The sequence below is a fragment of the Monodon monoceros genome, unplaced genomic scaffold (assembly GCF_005190385.1).
Source record: "Monodon monoceros isolate NGI ecotype Baffin Bay Population unplaced genomic scaffold, NGI_Narwhal_1 Super_Scaffold_13, whole genome shotgun sequence".
Classification (NCBI taxonomy): Eukaryota; Metazoa; Chordata; class Mammalia; order Artiodactyla; family Monodontidae; genus Monodon; species Monodon monoceros.
The window spans coordinates 50,252,066-50,276,501 of NW_021703769.1; the positions used below are offsets into that span (position 1 = coordinate 50,252,066).

Sequence of the window (24,436 nt, forward strand, 5' to 3'; positions counted from 1 at the left end):
ACATGGAGGCCCAGTCACAACTCGGCTCCTCGGGGAGGGAGAGGGGCAGCAAAGGCGGGCGACTGTCAGGGGCACTAAAGCAGAGCGCCATCTGCTCCATCAGCTGGGACTTCATTTGTTCATTCACTCATTCATCGATAAGTATCTCCAGGACACCAGCTATGGCAGCCAAGCAAAGTCCAGGAGAGAGACAACTAGACAGGGCCCTGCCCATGGGGGCCTCCTGGTCTTCCAGGGAGACTGATCGAAGTCAGCATTTATAACCCGGGCTTTCCAGAGGGACAGGATGGGGCTTGAGGCACGATGGCAGCACCAGGAGGGCTTGTCACAATACAGGACACCGCGGCTCGGGGTGCTCACTGTCACTCTGAGACCAGGGAGCAGAAGAGTGTGTTCCAGAAGGGGCAACACTGGGACAGGTGCGACAGAGACGGGTGCATGGAGGGCGGGTGGGTGGTAAGGCTGCCAGGCCTTGTGGCGGAGCCTGGTATTGGCGCCGCACCGAAGCCAGGGAGCCACCCGACTCAAACGGCACTATACTTATATTCACTTATCCTGTTGCCTCCTGTAGGGTATGCGACCCTCAAGGAAAAACATCTATCTCACAGTTTTTGTATTTCTTGTTCTTAGCACTGTATCTGCTAAATAAAGCATTCAAGCAATGTTTGACCAATGTATTAACCGTCTGGAGCTCACCCCGTAGTTCTAAGGGGTGAAGGCTAAATTTCACATCTTCATCAAAGATGGAAACACACTCTGGAATCATTACCTAGACCTGAGAGGAGCTTGGCCAGCCTGATGCTGCTGAGGTGCTCCCGGGAGGGGCCCCAGGGAAGATGCCAACACACTCACAACGTGGGAGTGGAGTTTCCAGTGATCAGAGCTCGGCTGCTCTGCTGTCTGAGTCACTGCGCGTGTCAGGAACCTGGCTGAGTCTGTGCAAGTGTTAATATAGGGCTGTGATGTGAACTCGGGTCCTGACAGCCGGCCCACTGCCCTGCTGCCCACCCCCCCGGGCTGTAGGTCCACCTCAGATGGGTGTTCCAGATGACAATCAAGGGGATTGCTTTATTATCACACTTTGGAAAAATCATCAAGGCTGAGCCCTAGACAGATGCAGACGCACGTTTACTTACCGCAGGAAGACTTCCTCCATGGTGGTGACAGAGGCCCCGAAGCTGGCGATGCCCAGCTCCTTCTGCTTCTTCTCCAGTTTAGCAAAAAGACTTTCAAACCTGAAGAAAAAGACCGAGTGATGAGTCACTTCTCAGTGACTTTCTAGATAATTTGTTTCTAAATAATCACCTCTGTGCTGTACGGGGGAGGAGCAAAGGAAGCTTAGCTCCTTGAGATGCCTTCTCAAAAAAAAAAAAAAGTTAGGCTTTGTTCTTCCCCTGCACACCCTTTCTCCCCCCATGTAACATTTCTTTTTTAATAATCTTTATTTTTTTTTGGCCATGCCGCACAGCTAGCAGGATCTCAGTTCCCCGACCAGGGATTGAACCCAGGCCACAGCAGGGAAAGTGCTGAATCCTAACCACGAGACCACCAAGGAATTCCCACACATAACATTTTTTGAGTATGTTGGCCTATAAGGCACTCTTCGATACCTATACACCTACATGAAATCACAAAGCAAACCAAAAGAAATTGATGAATATTCTTTTACTTATTGGGTAGGGAAGTACTTTCTAAGAAGAAATAACAAAGGAAAAGATATAACCCATTAATCCCATCTGCAGGGGGAAAAAAATCCCACAAAATTAAAAGGCAGCAACAAATTAGAAAATGTTGCGACACAAATGGTTGATGTTAATACATAAGCCGTGAACATGCAACACGCAGAAGAAGCGACGCTTATAGCCCAATAAGCACGGGAAGCGGTCAACCTCCCGCCAGCAGGAATGGAAGAAATACAAAATGCCAATTACACGTGTGTGTGCCACTTTCACCCATTAGATACACAAATATTAATAAGAAATTTTACTCAAAGTTGGCAACTGTGGAGTAAATGGACACTCCCCTATGCTACTGCTGGGGAAGTCAAACACATCACCTTTCCACAAGTGAATCTGGTAAAATTTACCCCACTATTGGGAATCTATTCTAAGGGGTCATTGGAGATGTTGACAAAGATTTTTCTAAAAGGATGTGCATTAGCACATTTGCGTGTGTGTGATAACAGAGTAGGTGTAAAACAAATTATACTATATCTAAGTCAGAGAGGACTCCCCTGGTGGAGCAGTGGTTAAGAATCCGTCTGCCGGGCTTCCCTGGTGGCTCAGTGGTTAAGAATCTGCCTGCCAATGCAGGAGACACGGGTTCGAGCCCTGGTCCGGGAAGATCCCACATGCCGCGGAGCAACTAAGCCCGTGCACCATAACTACTGAGCCTGTGCTCTAGAGCCCGCAAGCTACAACTACCGAAGCCCATGCGCCTAGAGCCCATGCTCCACAAGAAGAGAAGTCACCGCAATGAGAAGCCCATGCACCGCAACAAAGAGTAGCCCCAGCTCACCGCAACTAGAGAAAGCCCGCACATAGGAACGAAGACCCAACGCAGCCAAAAAAAAAAAAAAAAAAATCTGCCTGCCAATGCAGGGGACTGGGTTCAAGCCCTGGTCCAGGAGGATCCCACATGCCACAGAGCAACTAAGCTTGTGCACCACAACTACTGAGCCTGCTCTCTAGAGCCCGCGAGCCACAACTACTGAGCCTGCGAGCCACAACTACTGAAGCCTGCATGCCTAGAGCCCATGCCCCGCAAGAAGAGAAGCCGCTGCAATGAGAAGCCCGCACACCGCAACTAAGAATATCCCTTGCTAGCTGCAACTAGAGAAAGCCCGTGCACAACAAAGACCCAACACAGCCAAAAATAAATAAATTAATTAATTAAAAAAAAAATGAGTCAGAGAACACTGTCGTGATTAAAACCACATTTCTCAATCCAGATTGCAGCAAGATTAATGTACTTTTAAGTCTTCTATTCCGAAGTTTCTGAATGTGACTTAAAGAGTTTGTTTTTTACCTCCCCACACCGGGAGTCTGCTCTGTTTATGAGGCCTGTGTTCATGACTCAGATTCTGAGACCAAGAAGACACACGAGTTCACAGCTGCACACTAACCCTGAGTGGCTGCAGTGTGAGGAGCGAGCCTCGTGCCGAGTGTGGATGGCACCAGGGCACTGAGCACCCTGTGATGAGCCACTCTTCTCCTTCTCAGGTACAGCCCTGACGCGCAGGGAGGCCTGGCACCCTGGGCCCAGCAAGCAGATTCACTGGATACCGACCATCACAGGCCCAGGAACTAAGAGGTGCCCCTGGCCAAGCCACACAGGTGCAGGGCGGGTGACTCTACACATGGAGCCCTTAAGGCCCCCTGAACCCCCTTCTCAGATCTGTACCTGTGAGTGCTCTGGGACACACACGTGCCTGTGCTTGGTCTCTCTAGGATGTGTACCTGTCCACGCTCTCTGGGACATGTATGTACCTGTGTGTGCTCTCCTTGGGAAGAATGAACGACAGCTCTGCTCCGGCACTGCTCTCCAGGGTGGCGTTGGGGACATGGTGGTGGACCAGCCGGGAGATGCCCTCGGGGTTGCAGTGAGGCTCCTTCACCAGCGTCATGTGGTAGCCTGCGCCTGGTACACCCAGGAGCCCAGTGAGGCTGCATCCCACTCTCCTCCTGGCCCACCCAGGGCCCCGGGCTCCTGCAGATCAGCCTCCTGGGAAAGGGGCTGCAGAGCTGGGGCAAGTGAACTGGAATTGATGCATCTCAGGGCACCTCAATACTGTCCTGAGGGTCTCACCACCCCACCTCCACCCGCTGGGGAGAGAAGCTGGAGGACCTGGGTTGCTGAGCATGATAAGGAGATGAAACCAGAGCTGGACTTCAGATGTCAAGTCTCAGATGCTGGGGTACAAATTGTCCCCAAAACCCCTTCTCCCTGCTTTCTCGGTAGCAGAACCTAAGGACAAAGGCCACTCTCTTACAGCCTCCCCCCAGCCTGATGGTGACCATACTAGGTCACCTTCTGCTTTCAGGGCTGTGTGCTGGTCAGAGGAAGCTGCAGATGTGAGGGGTGCAAATCCTGGGGTGTCCTGGGGGTGGGGTGCTGGTCTTCTGTATTGGCTCCTTCTGCTGGCGGGACATGGATGTGACCTGGCATGCCAGGACCATGTTAGACCATGAGTTGTCCTCGAGATGGGAAGCCATGCTCATACAGCAAAGATGGGGCTGACTCCATGCGCTGCCCACCAGCCCTAGACAGTGCCGTGGGCCCCTCACTTGTTTGGGAGCTGCAAGGCTGGCGAGCGGGCTTGGTCTCTGCAACGGCACCCCTGCTCTTGGTGGCCCTGGCACTCGACTGCTAGTCCACTGCTCAAAGCTGAATGATGCTCCAAATCAAGACTACCTGCTTCATTCCTTCTTCATTCTCACAGGCCCCTCTGCCTGGGGCCTCGGGTCTCTACCCACAGGTAGCAGAACAGGATGTCTAGAGAAGGCCTCTCTCTGCTTGATCTCAGGGGCCCTTCGGGAACGTTACCAGTGGATACTTTCTCCAGCACACTGGGCCAGCAACGCTGACCCCACACAGAATGGAGTTTCGGCTGCCGGCCCCATTGCTTGCCTGTGGCCGCTCACCATATTTCTGCTTCAGGAACAGAGATGACCCGCAGCACTGCAGCTCCCCCTTGGCCATGATGGCGATGCGGTCCCCCAGCAGGTCGGCCTCATCCATGAAGTGGGTGGTCAGCAGGATGGTGTGGTCACTTTTGTGCTGCTGAAGAAGGTCCCAGATGGCCCTCCTGGAGATGGCGTCCATGCCTGAGGTGGGCTCGTCCAGCATCAGCACCTGGAGGGCAGAGAAAAGGGCTTGTGATGACGGCAGAGCCATGTCCTAGGCCCAGGCTGCTGTGCTGCAGGCCCCGCCGCCCCTACCTTGGAGCCTGCGATGAGGGCAATGCCGATGGAGAGCTTGCGCCTCATCCCCCCGCTCAGGAACCTGCTCCGGGAGTCCCCCTTGTCCTCCAGACTGAGGATGTGCAGCATGCGTTTGACTTCTTCAGGGCACTTCTGGCGCGACAAGCCTTTCAGCTGACACAGCAGGGGACAGAGATCTGGCAGCGGCTTCTGATGGGAGGCCAGCCCGTCCAGCTGGCACTGGAATGGTGCTGTCTCCGTCCCTCCCCAGGCTGGATCTCGTGTCCTGACACCCACCCACCCCACAATTCGTGAACGCCTCCTCGGAGCAGGTTCAGTTTGCTGGGAGGCTAAGGGCTCACATGGCTGCCCTGGGGACCCGAGCATGTAGGTGATGGAATAACCACGACGACCCATGAATCCTGTCACCTGCCAGCTCACCTGAGCATAGAAATACAGGTGTTCTGCGACAGTCAGGTTGTCAAACAAGACGTCATGCTGCGGGCACAGGCCCAAGCTCTTCCGGATCTGAGCCATATCTTGGGAGATTTCGTACCCACTGATATATGCCCGTCCACTGGTCGGGGGAAAGAGACCTAGGGCCGAGCAGAAGACCCCGGGGCTCAAGTTCAGCGCGAACATCCTCCAGTAGCATGAGAAGTGCTGAGCCTCCCTGGTTCACACGGTGTGCACCCTGCCGTGTGGGTCTCCGGAGACAGAGGAGGGTGGGGGATGCCCACTGCCAGGATGTGTGGCTTGTAAGGAATGAGAGAGGCGCATCCCCCACGCTCTCCGAGCCCAGGTCCTACTCGAGCCTGTTCTCAGGGAGGACAGGATGACCGTTAGGGCTGGGCTGGCTCATTCAGGATGGCTTTCTAGGAGAGTGGGCTTGGGACTAAATCAGCGTGGGTGGGGCCGCCTCTGTGTGGCCTGAGAGGCTCTCACCCTGTTCCCAGAGCCCCTGGGGCTCCACTAGCTATCAGCACAGCAGGGGGAGGACAAGAGCCACCTGAGGGCACAAGGCCGGGGCAGCCTGAGGTGGCCTTGAAGGAAGGACCTGGAGGTCAGGGTAGGGCATGAAGGCTGGGCCCCTTACCAGTGAGCATGGAGAGGGTGGTAGTCTTCCCCGCGCCGTTGTGGCCCAGCAGGACAGTGATCTGCCCCTCATACAGGTTCAGGTTCAGGTCTCTGACAGCTGCCTTGCCCTTGTTCCCCACTCTGAACACCTGCAGGAAAGGCAGAGGGTGGCCCCAGACTTCAGGAGCCCCTCACTGCAAAGGGCCCCTTCTACTCCCCTCTGGAATACCCATCCAAGCGTCTGGGGAGGAGACCACGCCCAGTACCACCAACCAGCGCACAGAGAGGCAGGAGGAGGACTGAGAGGAGGCCCCGCTGCTTCCTGCTGCTCTCCGCCCCACCCCAGGTCCACAGCACCCAGGTGTTCTGGTGTCTCGGCAGGACTAGAAGGCCCATGACGCCCAGGCATCGTATACGGCGAGCTCAGAGAGCATCCACTGCAAAGCTGGTCAGAGGTTAAGTGGGGCAGCACAGGTTGCTGACTCGACCCTGAGCCTCCACACTGGGCCCTGGGGACACAGCCTGAGGGATGGCTGGTGCCCAGGAGAGCCAGTCAGAGGGCAGCCACAGGAATCCAGGAGAAACAAGGCCCAGAGGATGGTCTCCGCCCCATGACCCTGCGGTCCCCGTCCCCATAGGTATGGCACCTTGGACACATGCTTGATCTTGATCCCGGCTACCAGGTCCTCTGGCTCAGCTTCAAAGTACTCGGTCCTAAGCACTTTCTCAGGGTCATCGTCTTCCTCCTCTTTCCCTAGAACTGTCCTCGGGTGCCCGCACCAATATGAGGGCTAGGATGGAAATCAGAAGCTCTCAAACAGCCAATTCACGTCAGTTCATTTTGTTTGTGACAACCAACTGACAAGCTAGAGCAGACAGTAGCCGCCCTTAGACTCCCCTGCAGGGAAGATGCTGCTTAGAGTTCAGAGTTGGGGTGAGACCCAGCGCAGTTCTGCACCCAGCTGCCCTGGGAAGCTCTGAGACTGTTTCCTATTCTGCTGAAGGGGCTTACTATGCACGTCAACTCAGAGGTGATACAGGGAAAGTTAACAATGGAATTTAATACAAAAACAGGTCATTAAGTCCAGCCCAGAGCCATGTGGGGCGAGCCCCCAGCTGCATCCTCACTCAGCCACGCAGGCGCTCGTGAAATAAGCAGGAGAAGCCCAAGGGCCAGCCTCCCTCTGCTGGGAGGAGGCCTCCCCTTCTACAGTCTGGCCCCAGCAGTGCAGGTGTCACTTGAGGGTGACACACTGATGGCACAGTGGCTGGGCAGGGTCACAAGAGCGGTGAGCACAGGGCCCTGGAAAAATCCCCACACCCCGGAGGGAAGCCCTGCAGGGGGAGAACATCTCACCCACAGCTCTAGTCCCCACGTACCCCATGGCCTGGGGTGGTTCCTCATATCACAGTCCGTTGGTTTTAGGGGACACATGTCTCAAGTTTTAAGTGACTGAAATCAGAATGTGTCTTACAAATCACAGAAATGCCATAGTTTTAACTGTCAGTATCTTTCTTTCTTAGTGATGAAGTAACGGTGCCTCTAAGAATCAGGGTCATCTTAGATTTTTTTAAAATGTATTTATAGCTTTATTTTATTTTTATTTATTTATTTTGGCCGCACCACACGGCTTGTGGGATCTTAGTTACCTGACCAGGGATCGAACCCTACCCTGGCAGCGAAAGCCCAAGTCCTAATATAACCACTGGACCGCCACAGAATTCCCCAAGGGCCATCTTAGATTTGATGAAATACAGTAAATGGATGCTTGATAAATATTTGTTGAATCAAAGAACGAACGATGAAGCGGCACCTGGCTAACCTAGCTCACCAACAGGGAATTAAGTTAATGATACAGTGGTACATCCATGGAATACTGTGTAGTCATTAAAAAGTGAAGTTGGTTGATAAAATCACATATGTTTAAATAGAAATATATTTATACATAAAATTTAAAAATTTATAAACATATGTAGATAAAAATCTAAAAGCATATTTGTAAATAGACCACATGTATATGTACTTAAGATATCTAAGCTGTACTGTTACGTTAAAAAAAAAAAAAGCAAGTTTCAAGCATTTTTACAATATAATCCCCCCTTCTAAAAACAAGCGTATATATGTTATAGCTGCACATGCATAGAAAATCATCTGAAGAGCTACACCTCAAAGTGTCAGCGATGTTCATCTCTGGGTGGTGGGAGTGTGCTGTGCACTCCAGCACGTGATCGTTTTTACACAAAGCTCTATTACTTGTAGGCAGAAAACCCAACAAGATGTTTTTTGAGAAAGACGGCTGGGAGGGGGCTGTGTACTGGCCCTGTGGCAGGCCAGCCAGCACCAGCTCCTCCTCTCAGACCTTGGAGCGCAGGGATAACCTCGGGCGTGGGGGTCTCGGGGCCTCTAGGACACACGGCTCATGACAGCGCACAGGGCATGCATTGCATGTCAGGGACTAGAGGTGCCTGGGGTGGGTGCTGGGCCCACCTCCACCCCCACAGAGGTGGCTGTCAGAACTTACCAGGATGAAGAAATACCAGGGCTGGGGCACGCCGAACTGGCCTGGGAAGATGGCCTCCACGTACCAGGTCACCAGGCTGTAGAGGACGGAGTCCAGCAATAGCATGCCGAGCACTTGCCCAAAGGAGAAGTCGTCGTCCACATTGACAGGACTCAGGAGGTCTCGCCACTGGACACCTGTGCCTGGAAGACACGCCAGGAAACGGGCCTGAAGCGGACCCGTGGTCGTCAATGTACACGTGTGCGTAGCAGTGCAAAGTCAGTGTGACGCTTCCCTGCCTACAGCAAACCTGACAACTTTCTTCAGGCCTTTAGACAAGAGCAAGTCACCAAATCGGTGTCACAGAACTAACAAAAGCTTGTGAACTGACGAGAGGGGCTCATGTTTGATTTATGACATATACACACATAAACACATATCCATCTACATAACATACTTGTACATATACACGGATGCACATACACGTGTACATACATATACACACGTACACGTATGTGATCTGGGTAAGGCCAACACTGGAAGAGGGTGCATTTAATATAAGTCTTTTCAAAAAAAAGGAAACACTCCCAGCATAAATAAAGCCCTGTTTAGTGGTGCTCGTGGTGTTCTGTCCTCTCTCTGGTTTGCAACATCACAGTCCAAATGATGCTTGGGGATTCTGTGCGGCTGGACCACCTGGGTTGGCTCGAGGGCCCATGATGGAAATGGCTGCTCTCCAGCCTTGGTCACTGTTCACTTTCAAACAACTAGAAGTTTGTCTATTTTAAGAAAATTCAGGGACTTCCCTGGTGGTGCAGTGGTTAAGAATCTGCCTGCCAATGCAGGGGACACGGGTTTGATCCCTGGTCCGGGAAGATCCCACACGCCGTTGAGCAACGAAGCCCGTGTGCCACAACTACTAAGCCTGCACTCTAGAGCCTGTGAGCCACAACTACTGAGCCTGCATGCCACTACTGAAGCCCACAGGCCTAGAGCCCGTGCTCCGCAACAAAGAGTAGGCCCTGCTCACCACAACTAAAGAAAGCCCACGTGCAGCAACAAGGACCCAACACAGCCAAAAATAAAAAACAGGAGAAAATTAAAAAAAAAAAAGAAGAAAATTCAGTATAGAATTTTGAAAACCAAGAGGTGCCATGTAGTTAGACTCCTCTTTATAAATGGCTTTTTAAAAAGCATTTGAACCCTGGAAGGGACTATGCCTTTAAAAAATCTACATTTTATCACACACTACTGAACATGGAGAACCACGTATATTTAAAAGCACCAATGTCATAGGACTTTTGCCAACTGAAGAAAGAAATTCTAATTAAGGATAAAGCCACACTAAAGGTTCCCGTGGCCACCCACCTCCCTCCCTCCTTAGACCCACAACTAGGAAGCTACAACTAGGAATTGCATGACTGGAAGAAACCAGAGCATTCAGCCTGATAGAGAATATCTGGGTGGGGCGGGGTGAAACCATCCCAAAATGCACTCAGGTCAGTCACTCAGAAGCGAGGTTGTATTTCACCTTCTGCTAGCAGAGCCAGAGCAACACCAGGAGCTCCCGGGAGACGGACACCAACACAACACCAGCCACGCATAAACTCATCCTGTCCCTTCTGTCTCCGCTTGGAACCAAGGCAAGTGAGACAGAGGCAGGGCCGGCTCTGGGTCCACTTGCCTCTTCAAGGCCCTTCTGTGAGGTGGTCTGAGTGATCCAGAAATGAACGGGGCCTTCTCCTAAGAGGTGAGCACTCCATCTCTGGAGATTTCCCACTAGATGTGGGGTTAAGGGTTAAACTAGGCGTCCTCTCAACCCTTTAGAGGAGCAGACTTGACTCTACCATGTGAAATCTGAGCATCTCCTGCAGGGTTTGCAAAATGGGAGCCCACAGGCCAACGTCAGCCCTAGAGGTGTTTATTTGACACCCATGACATTTTAAAAATCAGGAAATTTCACAAAACTCAAGAAAGCAATGTCCTGGTCTGTGACTTGTTCCTCTCTCAGGCCTTCCTGCCGTCATCACCAATTACTGCAGGAGGTATCAGGGAAACAGGAGGAGGGGAGATGCTAGTTCTACAAGTTCACCAAGAGCTGGGAACCCTTCGAACCCCGCAGACTGAGACCTCTGGCCTAGGAATCCTAAAGCCTCGAGAGGCAGGCAGAGACTCAGAGGTGACCAACTTGAATCCCACCACTGGCAGATGCAGACGCTCACGGCCAGCGTTTTCCTGAAGTAACGGCCAGTTCCAGGCAGGGCTTCGAGGGGAGCTCAGAGCCGGGACCGCAATGGCCAGGTGGTGGCCAACATTGCATTGGACACCTCAACTCTCTGTCCTGTGAACCACGTGTCTCTGACCTACCTCCCCTGTGGCTCTGGTCACTCCTCCCCGTCTGCCCTGGGCGCGAGCCTCCCCCTCGCCGAGGACCTGCCTTCCAAATGCACTGTTCGTTTAGCTGTGCTGATGTGTCTGATTATCGTTGGAGCGAGAGTCTTGAGTCTGGAGGCCCCTCTGCTTAGACCCTCTGGGGGTAACTGAATCAGCAAGGACAGCCCGTGTAAAGGAAAATACTCACCTTTTGCTTCAAATTTTCCTATGAGCTGGGCTCCCATTGCCATGGCAACATTGGACAGGAGGCAGGAGAACAGCTTCTGGCTAAGCGTCATCCAGTTGTATCGAGGGGCAACGAAGAAGTAAGGGATGTACGTGAAGAAGTAGAGGAAGCCCCCGATGGCTGCTGCCACGTTGGCTATGGGCAGAGAGAGGAAGACAAGTGTGCCAGAACCAGGCGAGGGCATCTGCACTGATGGGCTCCATCCGTGGCACAAAGGACGCCTCTCTCGGGTGAGCTGCCCAACCCCAGCCTGGCAGGAGCCGGGGACACAGGGACACAAGCCTCAGTGCTGGGGGGGGCGCTCCATGCTCGGCTCTCAGCCTCTGCCCTTGTTGGCGTGCCTGTGCCCACCCCAGGAACCCCAAGGGGATTTCTCCACCCTCTCCTGCAGACCTACCTCCAGCTATCTGGGCATCGCACACCTGACACGACTAACACGGAGCATCTGATCCCCCGCCTGGTCCTGCCCCATCTTGTTCACTTGTGCATCCCACAGATACTCGCTGGGCACTTACTCTGTGCCAGGCCCTGTTCCAGGCACCAGGAAACAGAACAGACAAAGCCCTCCACTCGGGGAGCTTAGGATCCAGTGCGGACACAGCCAGTAGACAAGAAGGTAAGTAAAGCAGATGGTGCTGGGTGGGTACAGCCCTGTGAAGAGCAACAAGCCACAGACCCGGGACAAGACACTCCCTAGGCTGAGGGTTGCAACTATAACCAGGTGGCCAAGGAAGGCTTTGATGAGGAGGTGAACGTGGAAAAGACCTGAAAGAGGTAAGGATGGGGTGGTGGAGGTGTGGGGAGACAGCACGGCTTCAGTCGACGCAGTGCCCTTACACCCTTTGGTCTTAAGACTCCTTTAGCTGTAAACAGTTGTTGAGGATGTCAAAGAACTTTGTTTATGTGGGATACAAACATTATATATATGTCAACATTCCACTGTGTCAGAGATGAATACTAAGAAAATGTTAAGATATTTAAGAATAACAATAATAAACCCATTACAAGTTAACGTAAGTATTTTTATGAACAACACCTGTATTTCCCACAATTTAGTGGGAAGAGTAGCCTTGTGTAACATTCTTGCAAACCTCTGTAAAGATTTAACCAATTACAGCTGGATTCTCATATCTGCTTCTGCATTCACTCTGATGTATTGACTTGTTTTAGGTGAAGTGAATGAAGAAAATGAGCTTCACAGAGATCAGCAGTTGGAAAAGGGACAGGAATTTTAATAGCCTTTTTAGGTATTTTGGATATTCTTTGCTACCACACCACCACTTAACAAGGGGTGGTTTCTTAAAGGTGAGGTGCCACGTGGAATCAACCTGAACAATGAACTTTTTATACTCTGTTATGTGAAAATCTATTGGTCCATCTTGTACCTGGAATGGGTTATTTACTATTCTTGCATGATTTTGTAACATGATGCATGGCCATTTGGAAAATATTGCTCGTTGGGCAAAGAACATCTTCCAAATGTTGACACATTTTATTACACCACATAAAAAAATCACACTGGGTAATATTATCACTAATTTCATAAAAAAGTAAGTAAGTACTGGGAGGCTGTAAAGCTCATGGTGGTAAAGTTTGCAAAATTCTATTTTTGTTGCCTGAAAGCCTGAATTTTGTAATTGACATCAGATATTGCCAGTTGTTTTCCTTAAAAAGGCAGCTCACACTTGAGAAAATGCTTACCAAATACCAGCAAGTGAATGACAGTGTGATGGTCATTGTTTCAAGCAAAAATGGTGTTCCGTGAAAAAAGTGGCTAGTTTAGCTGACAACTCGAACACCTGCACACATGCTGTTCCTCAAGAGAATCATTATACTACAATACTCAGGAAGCACTTTCTGTGGACATCTCATTCAGTCACGCAGAATATTAGAAAAGTATACTTGAGAGTCAAAGGTTAACAAAATTAACATTTTTTACTGTTCCGTCAAGGACATTTTTGAGTGAAACTGGCATTTTTGTTTGTTTGTTTACAAGAGTGTGTGGTGTGAAGAACATGCCACTGTCAAGTGCAGTTTGGAGCCTGTCTTGATTGTGCTCAGGGCCGGCAGTTTTACCACTTTTGCTTTTGCACCATCAGTGCACATGTCAACATGGTAAAAAAGGCAAATGACATTCTGATATTATCACAAAAAGTTCTGATTTTGTAAACCTCTAAAGGTCCCAGGAGCCCGTGGACCACACTGGAGAACCTCTGACCTGGGCAGAAACTGAAGAGGGGCAGGGGCAGAAGCAGGGAGGCCAGTTATGGGGCTACTGCCGTCAACCAGGCTGGAGATGACAGTGGCTTGGGCCAGGGCAGGGCTGTGGGGGAGGTGGGAGATAGCTGGAGTTCAGGGGTACCTTGTGGTACAGTGGACAGGATTTGACTGGACTGGGGCAGGATGCTAGAGGAAGAGGAGTTGAGGGCATTCCCAGGTTTTTAGTGTGAGCACATGGTAGAGATGGGGAAATGGGGTTTTGAGGACACCATCAGTAGTTCAGGACACGTCTGACTGAGACACATGTTAAACATCTAAGGGGAGTTGCTGGGCATGAGTCTGAATCTGGGAATTATCCCCATGTTTAAAGCTCTCCAAGGGAGTAAGTTTGAGTAGGAAAGAGATAGACTTCAAAACAAGAATATCAAGGACTTAAGGAGGAAATGAAGAAATGCTTCCATTGATAAAAGGAGGATTTTTCCCCACAAAAATGGATGAAGAAACAAGAATAAGTGGATATGTACAACAATCAACTGGATAGTTGGTAAAGGATAAATACAGTCATAGAAATAAAATCTCAAAGATGAGACACAGTCTAGAACATACACAGTCAGAGAGAGAATTAGGGAATTAGAAGACAACTCTAAGGAATTCATATAGAGCTCGGCACAAAGAGATTTTTTTAAGGTATGAAAAAGTAGTTAAGAGACATAAAGAACAGACTGAGAGATATACTTACACCCAAGAGGGGTCTACTATAAAAAAAAGCAAATATAACAAGTATTGGTGAGGATGTGGAGAGATTGGAACACTTTTGCACTGTTGGTGGGAATATAAAATGGTTCAGCTGCTGTAGAAACAGTATGGCAGTTCCTCAAAAAATTAAAAATAGAATTACTACACAATCCAGTGGTTCTGCCTCTGGGTATGCACTCAAATGAACTGAAAGCAGGGTCTCAAAGAGATCTTTGTACACCCATGTGCATAGCACCATTATTCACAATAGCCACAAACGTGGAAGCAACCCAAATATCCATTGATGAATGAATGGATATGCAAAATGTGGTCTATACATATGATGAAATATTACTCAGCCTTACAAAGGAAGGAAACTCTGACACAAGCTGCAACAGGGATAAACCTTGAAGACATTATGCTAAATGAAGTAAGCCAGTCACAGAAAGACAAACGCTCCGTGATTTCCACTTACATGAGGTCCTGAGTAGTCAAATTCATAGAGACAGAAAGTGTAATGGTGGTTTCCAGGGTTGTGGGAACGGGGTAGGGAGTTAGTGTTTAATGGGGGCAGAGATTCAGTTTTGCAAGATGAAAAGATTTCTGGGGATGGATGTTGGTGACAGTTGCATGACAATGTGAATGTACTTAATGTCACTGAACTTTACACTTAAATGGTTAAGGTGGTAAATTTATGTCATATGTATTTTACCCCATTAATAAAAAAAAAAGTTACGAGACATGAAGGACAGACTGAGAGGCTTCAACTTAGGTCTAATAGAAGAGAAGGGGGATTAACAGGGAGCAAGGTCTGATTGATGATGAACGGAAATGCAGAACTGAAAAGACTTGAGTCCTCAGATCCAAACATCCATACAGAAAAATCAGACCTAGACTGTCAGCTGACTTCTTCCCAGCAATAATGGAAATCCGGTGGCAATAAGGTAATGTTATCAAAGCGCCAAGGAGAATTTTATACGCAGCTAAGACAGTATTCAGGAGTGAGGGCAAAACAGAGACATCTTCAGATACACAAAGTCAATGAGAATTAACCACTCGCTGAGCTTCACTGAAAGGACTGTTCAGGGATGTACTTTGACACCCAAAAAACTGAATCCAAAGGAAGGCACAGAGTAAAGAAAACCTCAGTCTCCGGGTTATTTCTGCTCAGATGCCCTTGGACCCCTTGACCTTACTCATCCCAAGAGAAACTGCCGGTCTTCTGAGGTGTGCATCACCCACAGACCTCCACTCTCAGGGGCAGGACAACTCACCTTTGCTGAAGAAAGTGCTGACCATGAAGCTGAAGGAGATGGAGGAGATAGCAAAGCAGGCCAGAAAGACTAGCACCAGCGAGGGGTCACTGTGCGCGAGCACTGCCACATTCTTCTTCACCTGTGCGGCCATCCCGTTGGCAGGTGGGGGCAGGTCGGGGCAGGGTAGGGGAGACAAAACCAGGAAGAGTCTCAAACTTTCCCATCCCCAAATGGAGCTGGTAAGGGTGGGAGAAGGGCTACACCAGTCCTCTCTACCAAAAGGGCAGACTCCCCAACCAAAGCCGTAAATGCGGAGTCTTGGGGTCTCCCTGGTGGTGCCACAGCTGTCTCTGGCCCTCCCACCAACTCCAACGCCTTGCTTTTCATGTGAGACCCCCTTTTGAAGCCACACTCACCTTGATGCAGAAGAGCAGGGTCATGAAGGAGACGGTGACGAGGAGGAAGAGGAAGAACAGGAGGAACCATGCGGTCCAGTGCAGCCAGCTGCTGAGCCCCATCATGCGCATGTATTCCTGGGGGAGGGGCACATGTGCTGCTCCACACGCCCCACCGCCTGCCACCCCTGCCACACCAGACCCCAGGAGCCTCCCTCACGCTAAACCTGCACCATCCAATACAGCGGCCTGCGGCCACACGTAGCTATTTTGGCTGAAGTTACTTAAGATTAAAAAGCCAGCTCCTCAGCCGCGCCAGGCACAAGTGCCCAGTGGGGCCGTAGAGGACAGCAGACCCAGGCCTGTCTGTTACCATGGACAACACTGGCCTGGGGGAGGGGACCAGGGCTGATTAAGTGTCTCTTGTGTACCAGGCACTAAGCTAGGCTGATTTTCCAACTTCTTCTCATGGACGATTTCAAACCACCAGAAAAATAGGAAGATTGGAACGGTGGCCACTCACATACCACTTGGGTTCAGTGATCATTCAATATCCCGCCACACTGGTTTCATCTATGTACCTGGAGGCGCGTGCACGCACAAACATTTTTTCCTGAACCATTTCCTTGTCCACTGCTAACCACCTCAGCGTCGCACCATTTTATGAAAGTTATTTAGGCACCGAAGTGGACAGGACCCACCTCATTAGTTCTCCCAGCCCCTCATTTACAACAATTCAAAAGCGCCAATAGGGACTTCCCTGGTGGTCCAGTGGTTAAGACTCCGAGCTTCCAATGTAAGGGGCACGGGTTCAATCCCTAGTCGGGTAACTAGTAAGATGCCACATGCCACACGGTGTGGCAAAAAAAAAAAAAAGCTCCAATAATCACAGAGTTGGCACCACTGAGAATACTCTAAATGTCCTTCCACTGGCACTGCAGACATTGCCAAAGGAAGAACTTCACATAAATTCTGGGTAATTCTGGCAGTGTCAGAGGTGAGAGCTTACAGAGGACACTATTCACCCAGATGTACATGGTTATGTCAGTGAGATGCCTGTGAAGCACACCTCACACACTTCCACACACTTCTCCATCCCCCATGACACTGCCTGACAGCTGGGCACCACAGCTGTCCTTGATCACATGCAAAGTTCGCTTCCTGCTCTCCATGTATGTGAACATTTGTCTTGTGTTGACCTACTGTTTCAACAGAAACAGAATTCAACCCGCATATGTAATTCAGAATTTCAGTAGCCACGTCAAAAAAATTTAAAGGGGGACTTCCCTGGCAGTCCAGTGGTTAGGATTCCACGCTTTCACTGCCGAGGGCGCGGGTTCCATCCCTGGTCGGGGAGCTAAGATCCTGCAAGTCGTGTGGCGTGGCCAAAAAAAAAAAAAGTTTAGGACTACCCTGGTGGTACAGTGGTTAAGAATCCGCCTGCCAATGCAGGGGACACGGGTTCGAGCCCTGGTCTGGGAAGATCCCACATGCCACGGAACAACTAAGCCTGTGCGCCACAGCTACTGAGCCTGTGCTCTACAGCTCGCGAGCCACAACTACTGAGCCTGCGAGCCACAACTACTGAAGTCCACGTGCCTAGAGCCCATGCTCCGCAACAAGAGAAGCTACTGCAAAGAGAAGCCCACGCACCACAACGAAGAGTAGCCCCTGCTCACCACAACTAGAGAAAGCCCGCGCACAGCAACAAAGACCCAATGCAGCCAAAAGAGTTTAAAGGAACAAATGAAATTAGTTTCAACAATGTATTTTACTTTACCTAATGTATCCAAAACACTGTCTTTTCAATGTTCAGTCCTTAACATACAGCACATGAACTACAGCGCTTTATCAGGGTTTTAAAAATCTGGACAGAACAGGCTTGATTTCAAAGAAGCCCGAGATGGGCTGAGCCACGTGGGCACTAGCCCCACGCCCAGCTGCCCTGGTGCCCCCAGTGCCCAGGAGCTGCCCCCACCTGATGACAGGACTCAGGACACGACAGCCCATGGCCACACTGTGCCTGGACTCAGGATCTCTCAAAGCCAAACGCAAACAGGGTTACCTTCAGTTTCCTCTCTTTCTCTTGCACGACAGCCCGGATGATGCTGAGTGAGGTGTAAGTGAAGCTCAGCATGAGCAGCAGGGGAAGCTGGTACTGGATGGCGACGAGGAAGGGGTCCGAGATAAAAGGCGGGTAAGGGAACCTCTTGGCGATCACGGTGAGCTTCTCAAACAGCTGGTGCGTGGAGGCGTTGGCATGGTACTGCATGACAGCCCTGTCCACGGCATGCTGCACGGCCAGGAAGCCCTCACGGATATACCCTGAGTGCGGGAGCAGAGGACGTTCCGGCATGTGGGGTCGATACATGTGGGAGAAGCCAGGTCCTGGGTGCTGGTGCTCAGAGCGCTGAGGGCACTGAGCTGGTGAAGTGGCCTGGGGTTTCCTGCAGGCCTCCAGTTTGCAGGGGCCACCCTCGCTCTTTGGCTCGAGGCCCCTCCTTCCACCTTCCAAACCATCCAGGCAACATCTCTCTGACTGGCTTCCGTGTCATCACATCTTTCTCTGACTCTCTCTTCTGCATCCCTTGCCCACTTTTAAGGACCTACTGGGATAATCGACAAGTCTTGCTCCCTTGAGACCAGCTGATCAGCAACTTTCATTCCATCCACCCTTGAGTTACCATCTCAAAGGGAGGCAGGAACCACAGACCAAAGGCCACCACTACACGACCTTTGTGTGCTTTGTGGTCCCTCCCTGCTGGCCCTTTCTGACTCCCCACATTTTTAAAGTGATAAGGGCCAGGGGGATACGATATTCCAGTCCAGAGTGAGGCTTGTGAGAGGCTGAGCCTATGGAAGGAGTGGGGCATAGCCTCAGGAGAGAGAAAGGCAGCCTGGATTCCTGACGTCCGAGCCCAGGGGACAGAGAGGGGACATGGGGTGCAGGTCTGGGTGGCGTGGGCACCCTCATTCCTAAAACAGTGACATTTAGAACACCTAACATCCTCCAACACAGAACTGTCAGCTGCCTGAGTTCAAGCCTCTAGAAAAAAGAAAAGCAATTTTATGCCCACCCCATCCCCAGCACGAGGTCACCATATCTGTGCACTTCTACCACCTCCCTTGAGTAAGTGGTTTTATGGCTGCAGAAATAGCAGGTGCTCAGTGAATCTTACCCCTCGTTGTGCTGGGTGGGGGTTTAGTTCTCATCTTCACTGTGACCCTGCAGAGTAGTGAACGACATCTTCATTGGACAAACAGGGCCACTGAGGCCCAGGGCGTTGAGCCACACAAAGGGGGAGGGGACAAAGCTGAGACGGGACCCTGGTCTCTTGGCTTCAAAGCCAGTGTCTTTCTCACGTCACAACGCCTCCCCCAGGAAACGTCCTGCCTGCCTCCTGCTCCCTAGTTGTTCTTCCATGAGGTTCTGCATGCTGCCATGGGGTCTTCACCACCACAACCTCTGCAGCTGCTCAACACCGAGGCAAAGCCACCCTCTGTGATCAATCATGTCCCACTACTGAAGTTTTTATGATCATAAACAATGCTGTGGGGAACATCTTCTGTGCATCTGCATTTTCTCCTTCTTTCAGACTATTCCAGGGGCTCAATTTTTATCAGGGGTCTAAGGTATGGACATTTGGGGGTGGGCTTAGGGGGAACACTGGCCTAATTCTTGGAGGGCCTGCTGTGTGCCAGGTTCAGATCCTTTCCACATCTCTTGGGGTCTTTGTGTTTTTTTTAAACTGATTTGGACTAAGGAATCATTTATAAAACAGAAGGTATTTACCCTTTGTCATCTGCTGGAATGTTTTCCCCAATCTCTTATTTGCTTTCAAAATTGGTGTTATGTCTTTTTCTCTTTTAGCAAATTTCAAGTTTGTACGTAGTGAAATCTGTCAGTCTTTTCCTTGGAGAACTTTTGCCTCTATCGCTTCCAAGCTTAGGAAACTGTCCCCACAAACAGGACGGACAGCCCCGCCCCAGGTCACACAGCCAGTGTCTCCTGCTGCTGGCCACAGGCAGTGGGCGTGGCAGCTGATGTGGCTTCTCCTCCTCCCCAGTTGGTGACCTGTCCAGGGCTTCATTCTGGGGCCTTGCACACTTCACCTTGCCTTGCTTGTCTTAGCTCCTCTTTTGGATTTAAAATCTTTTCCTGGAACATCAGCCTGGTGATAGGGTCCTGGCACCAGAAATAAATCTCTAAATGCTGGCTGCCTCCTGCCTTCCTGGCGCTCTATTTAGGGCATTCCTGGGTCTTTTCATCAAAATCTCTAACAAGTTCTGCCTCTTGCAGACCAGGGAATTAATTCTGTGTTCTTTGCAACACCCAGGATGCCGCCTGGAGCCTGCAGCTGGGCCTCAGCTTGAGGGCAAAGTCTAGTCCTGGGCCCCAGTTACTTGGTTCTAAGATGGAACCTTGGTCAGAGGAGACAAACAAGCCAACTACCTTCCAGAGTTACAGCGGACAGACCGACACACCCTCTGGCAATACAGTGAGCTGAGATCCGACTTCTGCAAACATTCCACTGACTCAATGAAACCACGGACAATTACACAAGGACAACAGAGCATACAATGCCTATACAACTGTACAGAGAGAGGGGCAAGGAGAGAAGGGAAATGGAAAACCAAGCCCAAAAGACCCAATGCAAACTGAAGCTCCTTAAAAACTGAAATATGAATGTTTCATTCAACAGCACGTTTGCTGGGAAATAGGGAGACAGCCTTTGCTGTTTTCAAAGATTATTTTGCTTTTCAGAAGGCAGTTTTACTGGATGTTTTCTTCCTTCTCCTACAAAGAAGAAGGTCAAATAATCATAAAAAATCTTCCTCCAGAGAAATGCAAGATGGGTTCCCCCGATGTGATGATCACGAGCCAGCACCCCGGGGGAGGAAAGGAGACCCCCTAAAAGTGTTCCTCACCAGGTTCTCCGCCATCAGGGGATGTGGGTTCCCTTGGTCCTGGGCTGGGGAAGAGTGGAAAAAGGGAAGTGGTGTGCCAGCCTTCTGTCTCTCTCAGGAAAAAGGAGCCTGTCTGGGTCCACATGTAATTTCTTCGCGTGTAACTGAACCGTAAGTGATATTTCACCTACGGAAACAAAGAGAAAACCAAGCGCTCTAAGGGATCCAGCCAGAGGAGCAAACGTCTGCATCCAGTGGGAGGGCTGGGGGACCCTCATTACCGTGACCTCACCACTGCCCCAGCCCCCGCCAGTGTCTGGATCTCAGGAGGTCAGAGTGAGCGGTCCTGCCAGGGCACAGAGAGCCCAGGGGCACCTCTGCAGTGCTCTTCACCACCCTCTTCTGCCATTACCAATGGGAACTCCACGCATGACTCGTCACTGCTAACCAGTGCAGGGCCACCAGCGTGATGCTGAGGGACCTGACGGTTTCCCAGTCTTATTGCCACTGGGGCAACCAAAAAACCTTTCTTTTTGTTTGTTTGTTTAAATATGTAACAGAAATTCTAATGCCATATGGTGCTAAGTCCCGAGTATCTGCTACTTTCCTACTTGTCCTATTTGACTCTGTCAAAGGAGACCCATAACGCCTTTCATAAAACGAGAGGACAAAGAGGGGCCACAGCAATGGTCTACGGCCACTTTCTTCAGACACGCGAGGTTTCTAAACCGCTCTGGCCTGATGGGTCAAACTCCATCAGGGACCCTCAGTGGGCTGAGAGGTGATTCTGGACCCAAGGGGAAAGTCCCATTTGCTCCCAGGCAGGCAGAGCACCTCTGGCTCCTGGGGGAGGAAGCTTGGCTCCGTGGGGCTGGGGTCCTCACCGCCAGTGGCAGGGGATCCCTGCTGTGGTTGAAGGCATGCTCGAACACCACGGCGGCCAGCACGTTGGCAGAGCGGTTGTCGTACCTGACGTAGTCCTCAAAGTCCTTTTCAGAGGGGAAGCCGCGAGCTGTGGGGAGGAGGGGGGCCCAGAGTTGCCCAATCGTCCACTCTGCTTGAGAAAGCTGGACCTTCAGATAAAGGACTAAAGCTTACAAGTTTCTCTAGGGCTTTGTAAACCTTTCCTAAGACGCAAGGAGGCTTTTGTTTTTGGCAGAGACGGGCTGCGGTGAAGACTGGCAGAACCCCACCATCTAAGCCAGCCCTGGGCATCTAGAAGCTGAGATCTGGAGCAGGGCCCCTCCATGTGGGCAGCTGCCCTGCCCTGAGCTCTGCAGCCAGCATCAGTTTCTCTCATAACCATAATGGTGGGCTTTAAAAATTCAAGTGGACACTAATGTATAGTCTGTTCAACGACCTCTCTCACCCAGACCCCATTTCACATAAAGGGTTTGACTATAATCCCATAGCGAGGGACCAGGGATCTTCCCCTAAGTGTTTGCTACACTGAATTAAACAGGCCACAGTGCCAAAATCAAGAGGGAGAGGAAAAGGGATAATACTTTCTATTCTGAAAGCAAAGACCTAGCGAGGGTGACTGGCACATTTCCTGGGAATGGCCCTCAGCAGGCTTCTTGATGACCTTTATCAGAGCTGTCCTCCCAAAACCATATCCCAGAAGAGATTCCTGGCACCGGGGCCTTGCCCTCATAATTAAACAGCTTTGTGGGGTATGTGGACGCCATCCCCACTCTGAATAGCCAGGGGCTGTAAACTGTCACACACACTGCTTCCCACAGCCGTCATAACCCTGGTCCCTGTTGCAATGAGACATGACACAGGGATTTGCGGGCCGTGCGGCCACTACAGGGCAGACTGCATTGCCTGCTGCCCGGCTCCCCTCCTGGCCAGTCCCTGCCCCAAAGCCCAAGCCCTGCAGCACTACTGAGTCCCCGACAACTCACCTCTCATGTTGATCACCAGCATCCTCCTCACCGTCTCCACGACGGTCCTCACGGCGTCACTCTGGGATGGGACGTAGGCGAGCTCCCAGGTGGCTCCCGGTGGCGGGAAGCTGAAGAACAGTGGCAGCTCCCGGATGGACTGGCCGGGGTAGAGGGTGGCATTGGGCACGTTCTCTGACTGGATCATCAGGCGAAGCCAAATCAGGATCCCAGAAAACAGCAAGGGCAGGAAGAGCTCCAAGATGGTCACCAGGACCTTCCGCTTCTAAAGAGAAATGGAAACCGAGGGCTGAGGAGTGCGAGGTGGAGGCGAGGGGCTCCTGGAGCCCCTCCCACTGATGCCCCCTCTTGCTGACACCCCCTCTGACAGGCCCCTCTCGCCCTTCCCCCTGCAGCATGCCCCCAGGGCCGGACCCACCTGCAAAGTGTAGTTCTTCCAGAGCAGGAGCGCCAGCTGCCTGAGTACCACCATCCTTGCCAGAAGGGCCGCTAGTTGTGGACCAAAGACAAAAAGGGTGTTGGTTCAGGTTTGCGAATCGTGTTTGGGGAAGGCAGGGAGAGTGGGGGAGAGTCAGTCCTGAGACACAGACTCTCCACTTCTCCTCACCTTCTTTTGTCCCAGCCTAACTCAGAACAGCTCCCCAGAGGGAGAGGCCAGTTCTACTCCGTTCAAGGAACACACGCCCTTTCAGGAAGCTGACTTTGTTTCTTCTGGAAACATGAGATGAACGGCAGGGCTGGTAGCAACGTGGCCAATGGAATGGCAATCATTCGATGAACGCTATTCAAATGTTCTCTGTGGTTCGTATGAATGTGCTATTTCTTAGCAAAAACTCAGGCTGATGGAATTCCCCTCCCTGACTGCTTTATTCTCCACCATCACAGAACAGTAAAAGGAAACTCAGCCCAGTATCCTGGCTGCGGGCTGATTTCTAAGACCTGGAGAGGGCTGTGGGGGAGCAGGGGAGGAGCCTGGGGTGAGGGCCCTCAGTGGCCTTAACCCAAGGGCAGACACGGCAGGCGAGGCGGACGCGTGGGTGGCAGGATGGCATGTGCTCTCCCACCTTGAACCCCAAGAACCAGTTTTTCCTGCTTTAACTGTGAGCAGTGGTCTGTGAGCCTCCACATGACACTGGTCATTTTCCTCCAGAGAAAATCTACTCTATGTCAGGTATGAATGTTATATTTAAATCTGGTACATATGGCTGGGAAAATCTGCTGAGACTAATTATCAAACACAGTGACAGCAGAAACAAGAACAGAGCTTTATAAAGGTCTCCCTCAATTTAGGGAAATCCATGTCATGAGACTGCACTGTGAGAAGCAGAGACACGGAGCCACACTAACCTTTAGAGAAGGAGGGAGTTAGAGTTAGCTCAGGAAGACCCCAGGACGCTCATGACTAGAAGCACCTAGTTCTGTAAGCTGCGGGCATGAATGCCGAGGCTGGACCTGAGGTGGGCAGCGAGGGTGGCAGAGGAAGGGAGGCCCTGGAGAGCTCCTGGTCACCGTCTGCGCCAAGTATGCAGATGGAGCAGAGGGGCCCTCCACAGCTCACGGTCCTTCAAGTGGGGAGAAGCATCCGTGACTCACAGGGAAGAGTCCTGAGTGCACTGAGCCGGCTCCACACTCAGGTCGATACTAACCCAGCACCATCCATTAGGCGCGTCAGGACGGCACGGACAAATGGCTGGTAAATCCTTCATTAGTTAACCTGCTCTAACACTATGGCCCAAAGAACCCACCTCGAGACCCAGTGCGCATGGAGCGAGAGCTTGTTTTTTTTTTTTTGAAACAGCCAGTTTTGCTTTTGACTTCAGTTAGCTGAAAAATCATTTCCATTAAAGCTCATTTTTAAATTAAACTCTCGCTTTAAAAAAAAAGATGTAGCTGTC

At 51.1% G+C, this 24,436-nt stretch overlaps 1 protein-coding gene across 3 annotated transcripts in view; it reads right to left on the minus strand.

The window, feature by feature from the left end:
- Window positions 1-24,436, minus strand: part of ABCA3 (ATP binding cassette subfamily A member 3) — a 45,161-nt gene that overhangs the window by 12,995 nt on the left and 7,730 nt on the right. The window contains exons 1-17 of one of the 3 annotated variants that reach the window (XM_029220394.1): window positions 23,149-23,501; window positions 22,960-23,030; window positions 22,542-22,806; window positions 21,519-21,646; window positions 20,656-20,821; window positions 17,792-18,051; window positions 15,748-15,864; window positions 15,350-15,470; window positions 11,082-11,255; window positions 8,522-8,703; window positions 6,647-6,790; window positions 6,019-6,148; window positions 5,364-5,518; window positions 4,941-5,096; window positions 4,644-4,854; window positions 1,137-1,235; window positions 770-935 (exon numbers count right to left, since the gene is read on the minus strand). In XM_029220394.1, the coding sequence (XP_029076227.1) occupies window positions 770-935; window positions 1,137-1,235; window positions 4,644-4,854; window positions 4,941-5,096; window positions 5,364-5,518; window positions 6,019-6,148; window positions 6,647-6,790; window positions 8,522-8,703; window positions 11,082-11,255; window positions 15,350-15,470; window positions 15,748-15,864; window positions 17,792-18,051; window positions 20,656-20,821; window positions 21,519-21,646; window positions 22,542-22,806; window positions 22,960-23,013 (2,528 nt within the window). In that variant the 5' untranslated portion in view covers window positions 23,014-23,030; window positions 23,149-23,501. Of the gene's footprint in view, window positions 1-769; window positions 936-1,136; window positions 1,236-3,488; window positions 3,640-4,643; window positions 4,855-4,940; window positions 5,097-5,363; window positions 5,519-6,018; window positions 6,149-6,646; window positions 6,791-8,521; window positions 8,704-11,081; window positions 11,256-15,349; window positions 15,471-15,747; window positions 15,865-17,791; window positions 18,052-20,655; window positions 20,822-21,518; window positions 21,647-22,541; window positions 22,807-22,959; window positions 23,031-23,148; window positions 23,502-24,436 lie in introns of those variants that run through there. The other 2 variants (XM_029220393.1, XM_029220395.1) reach the window with 2 other exon arrangements.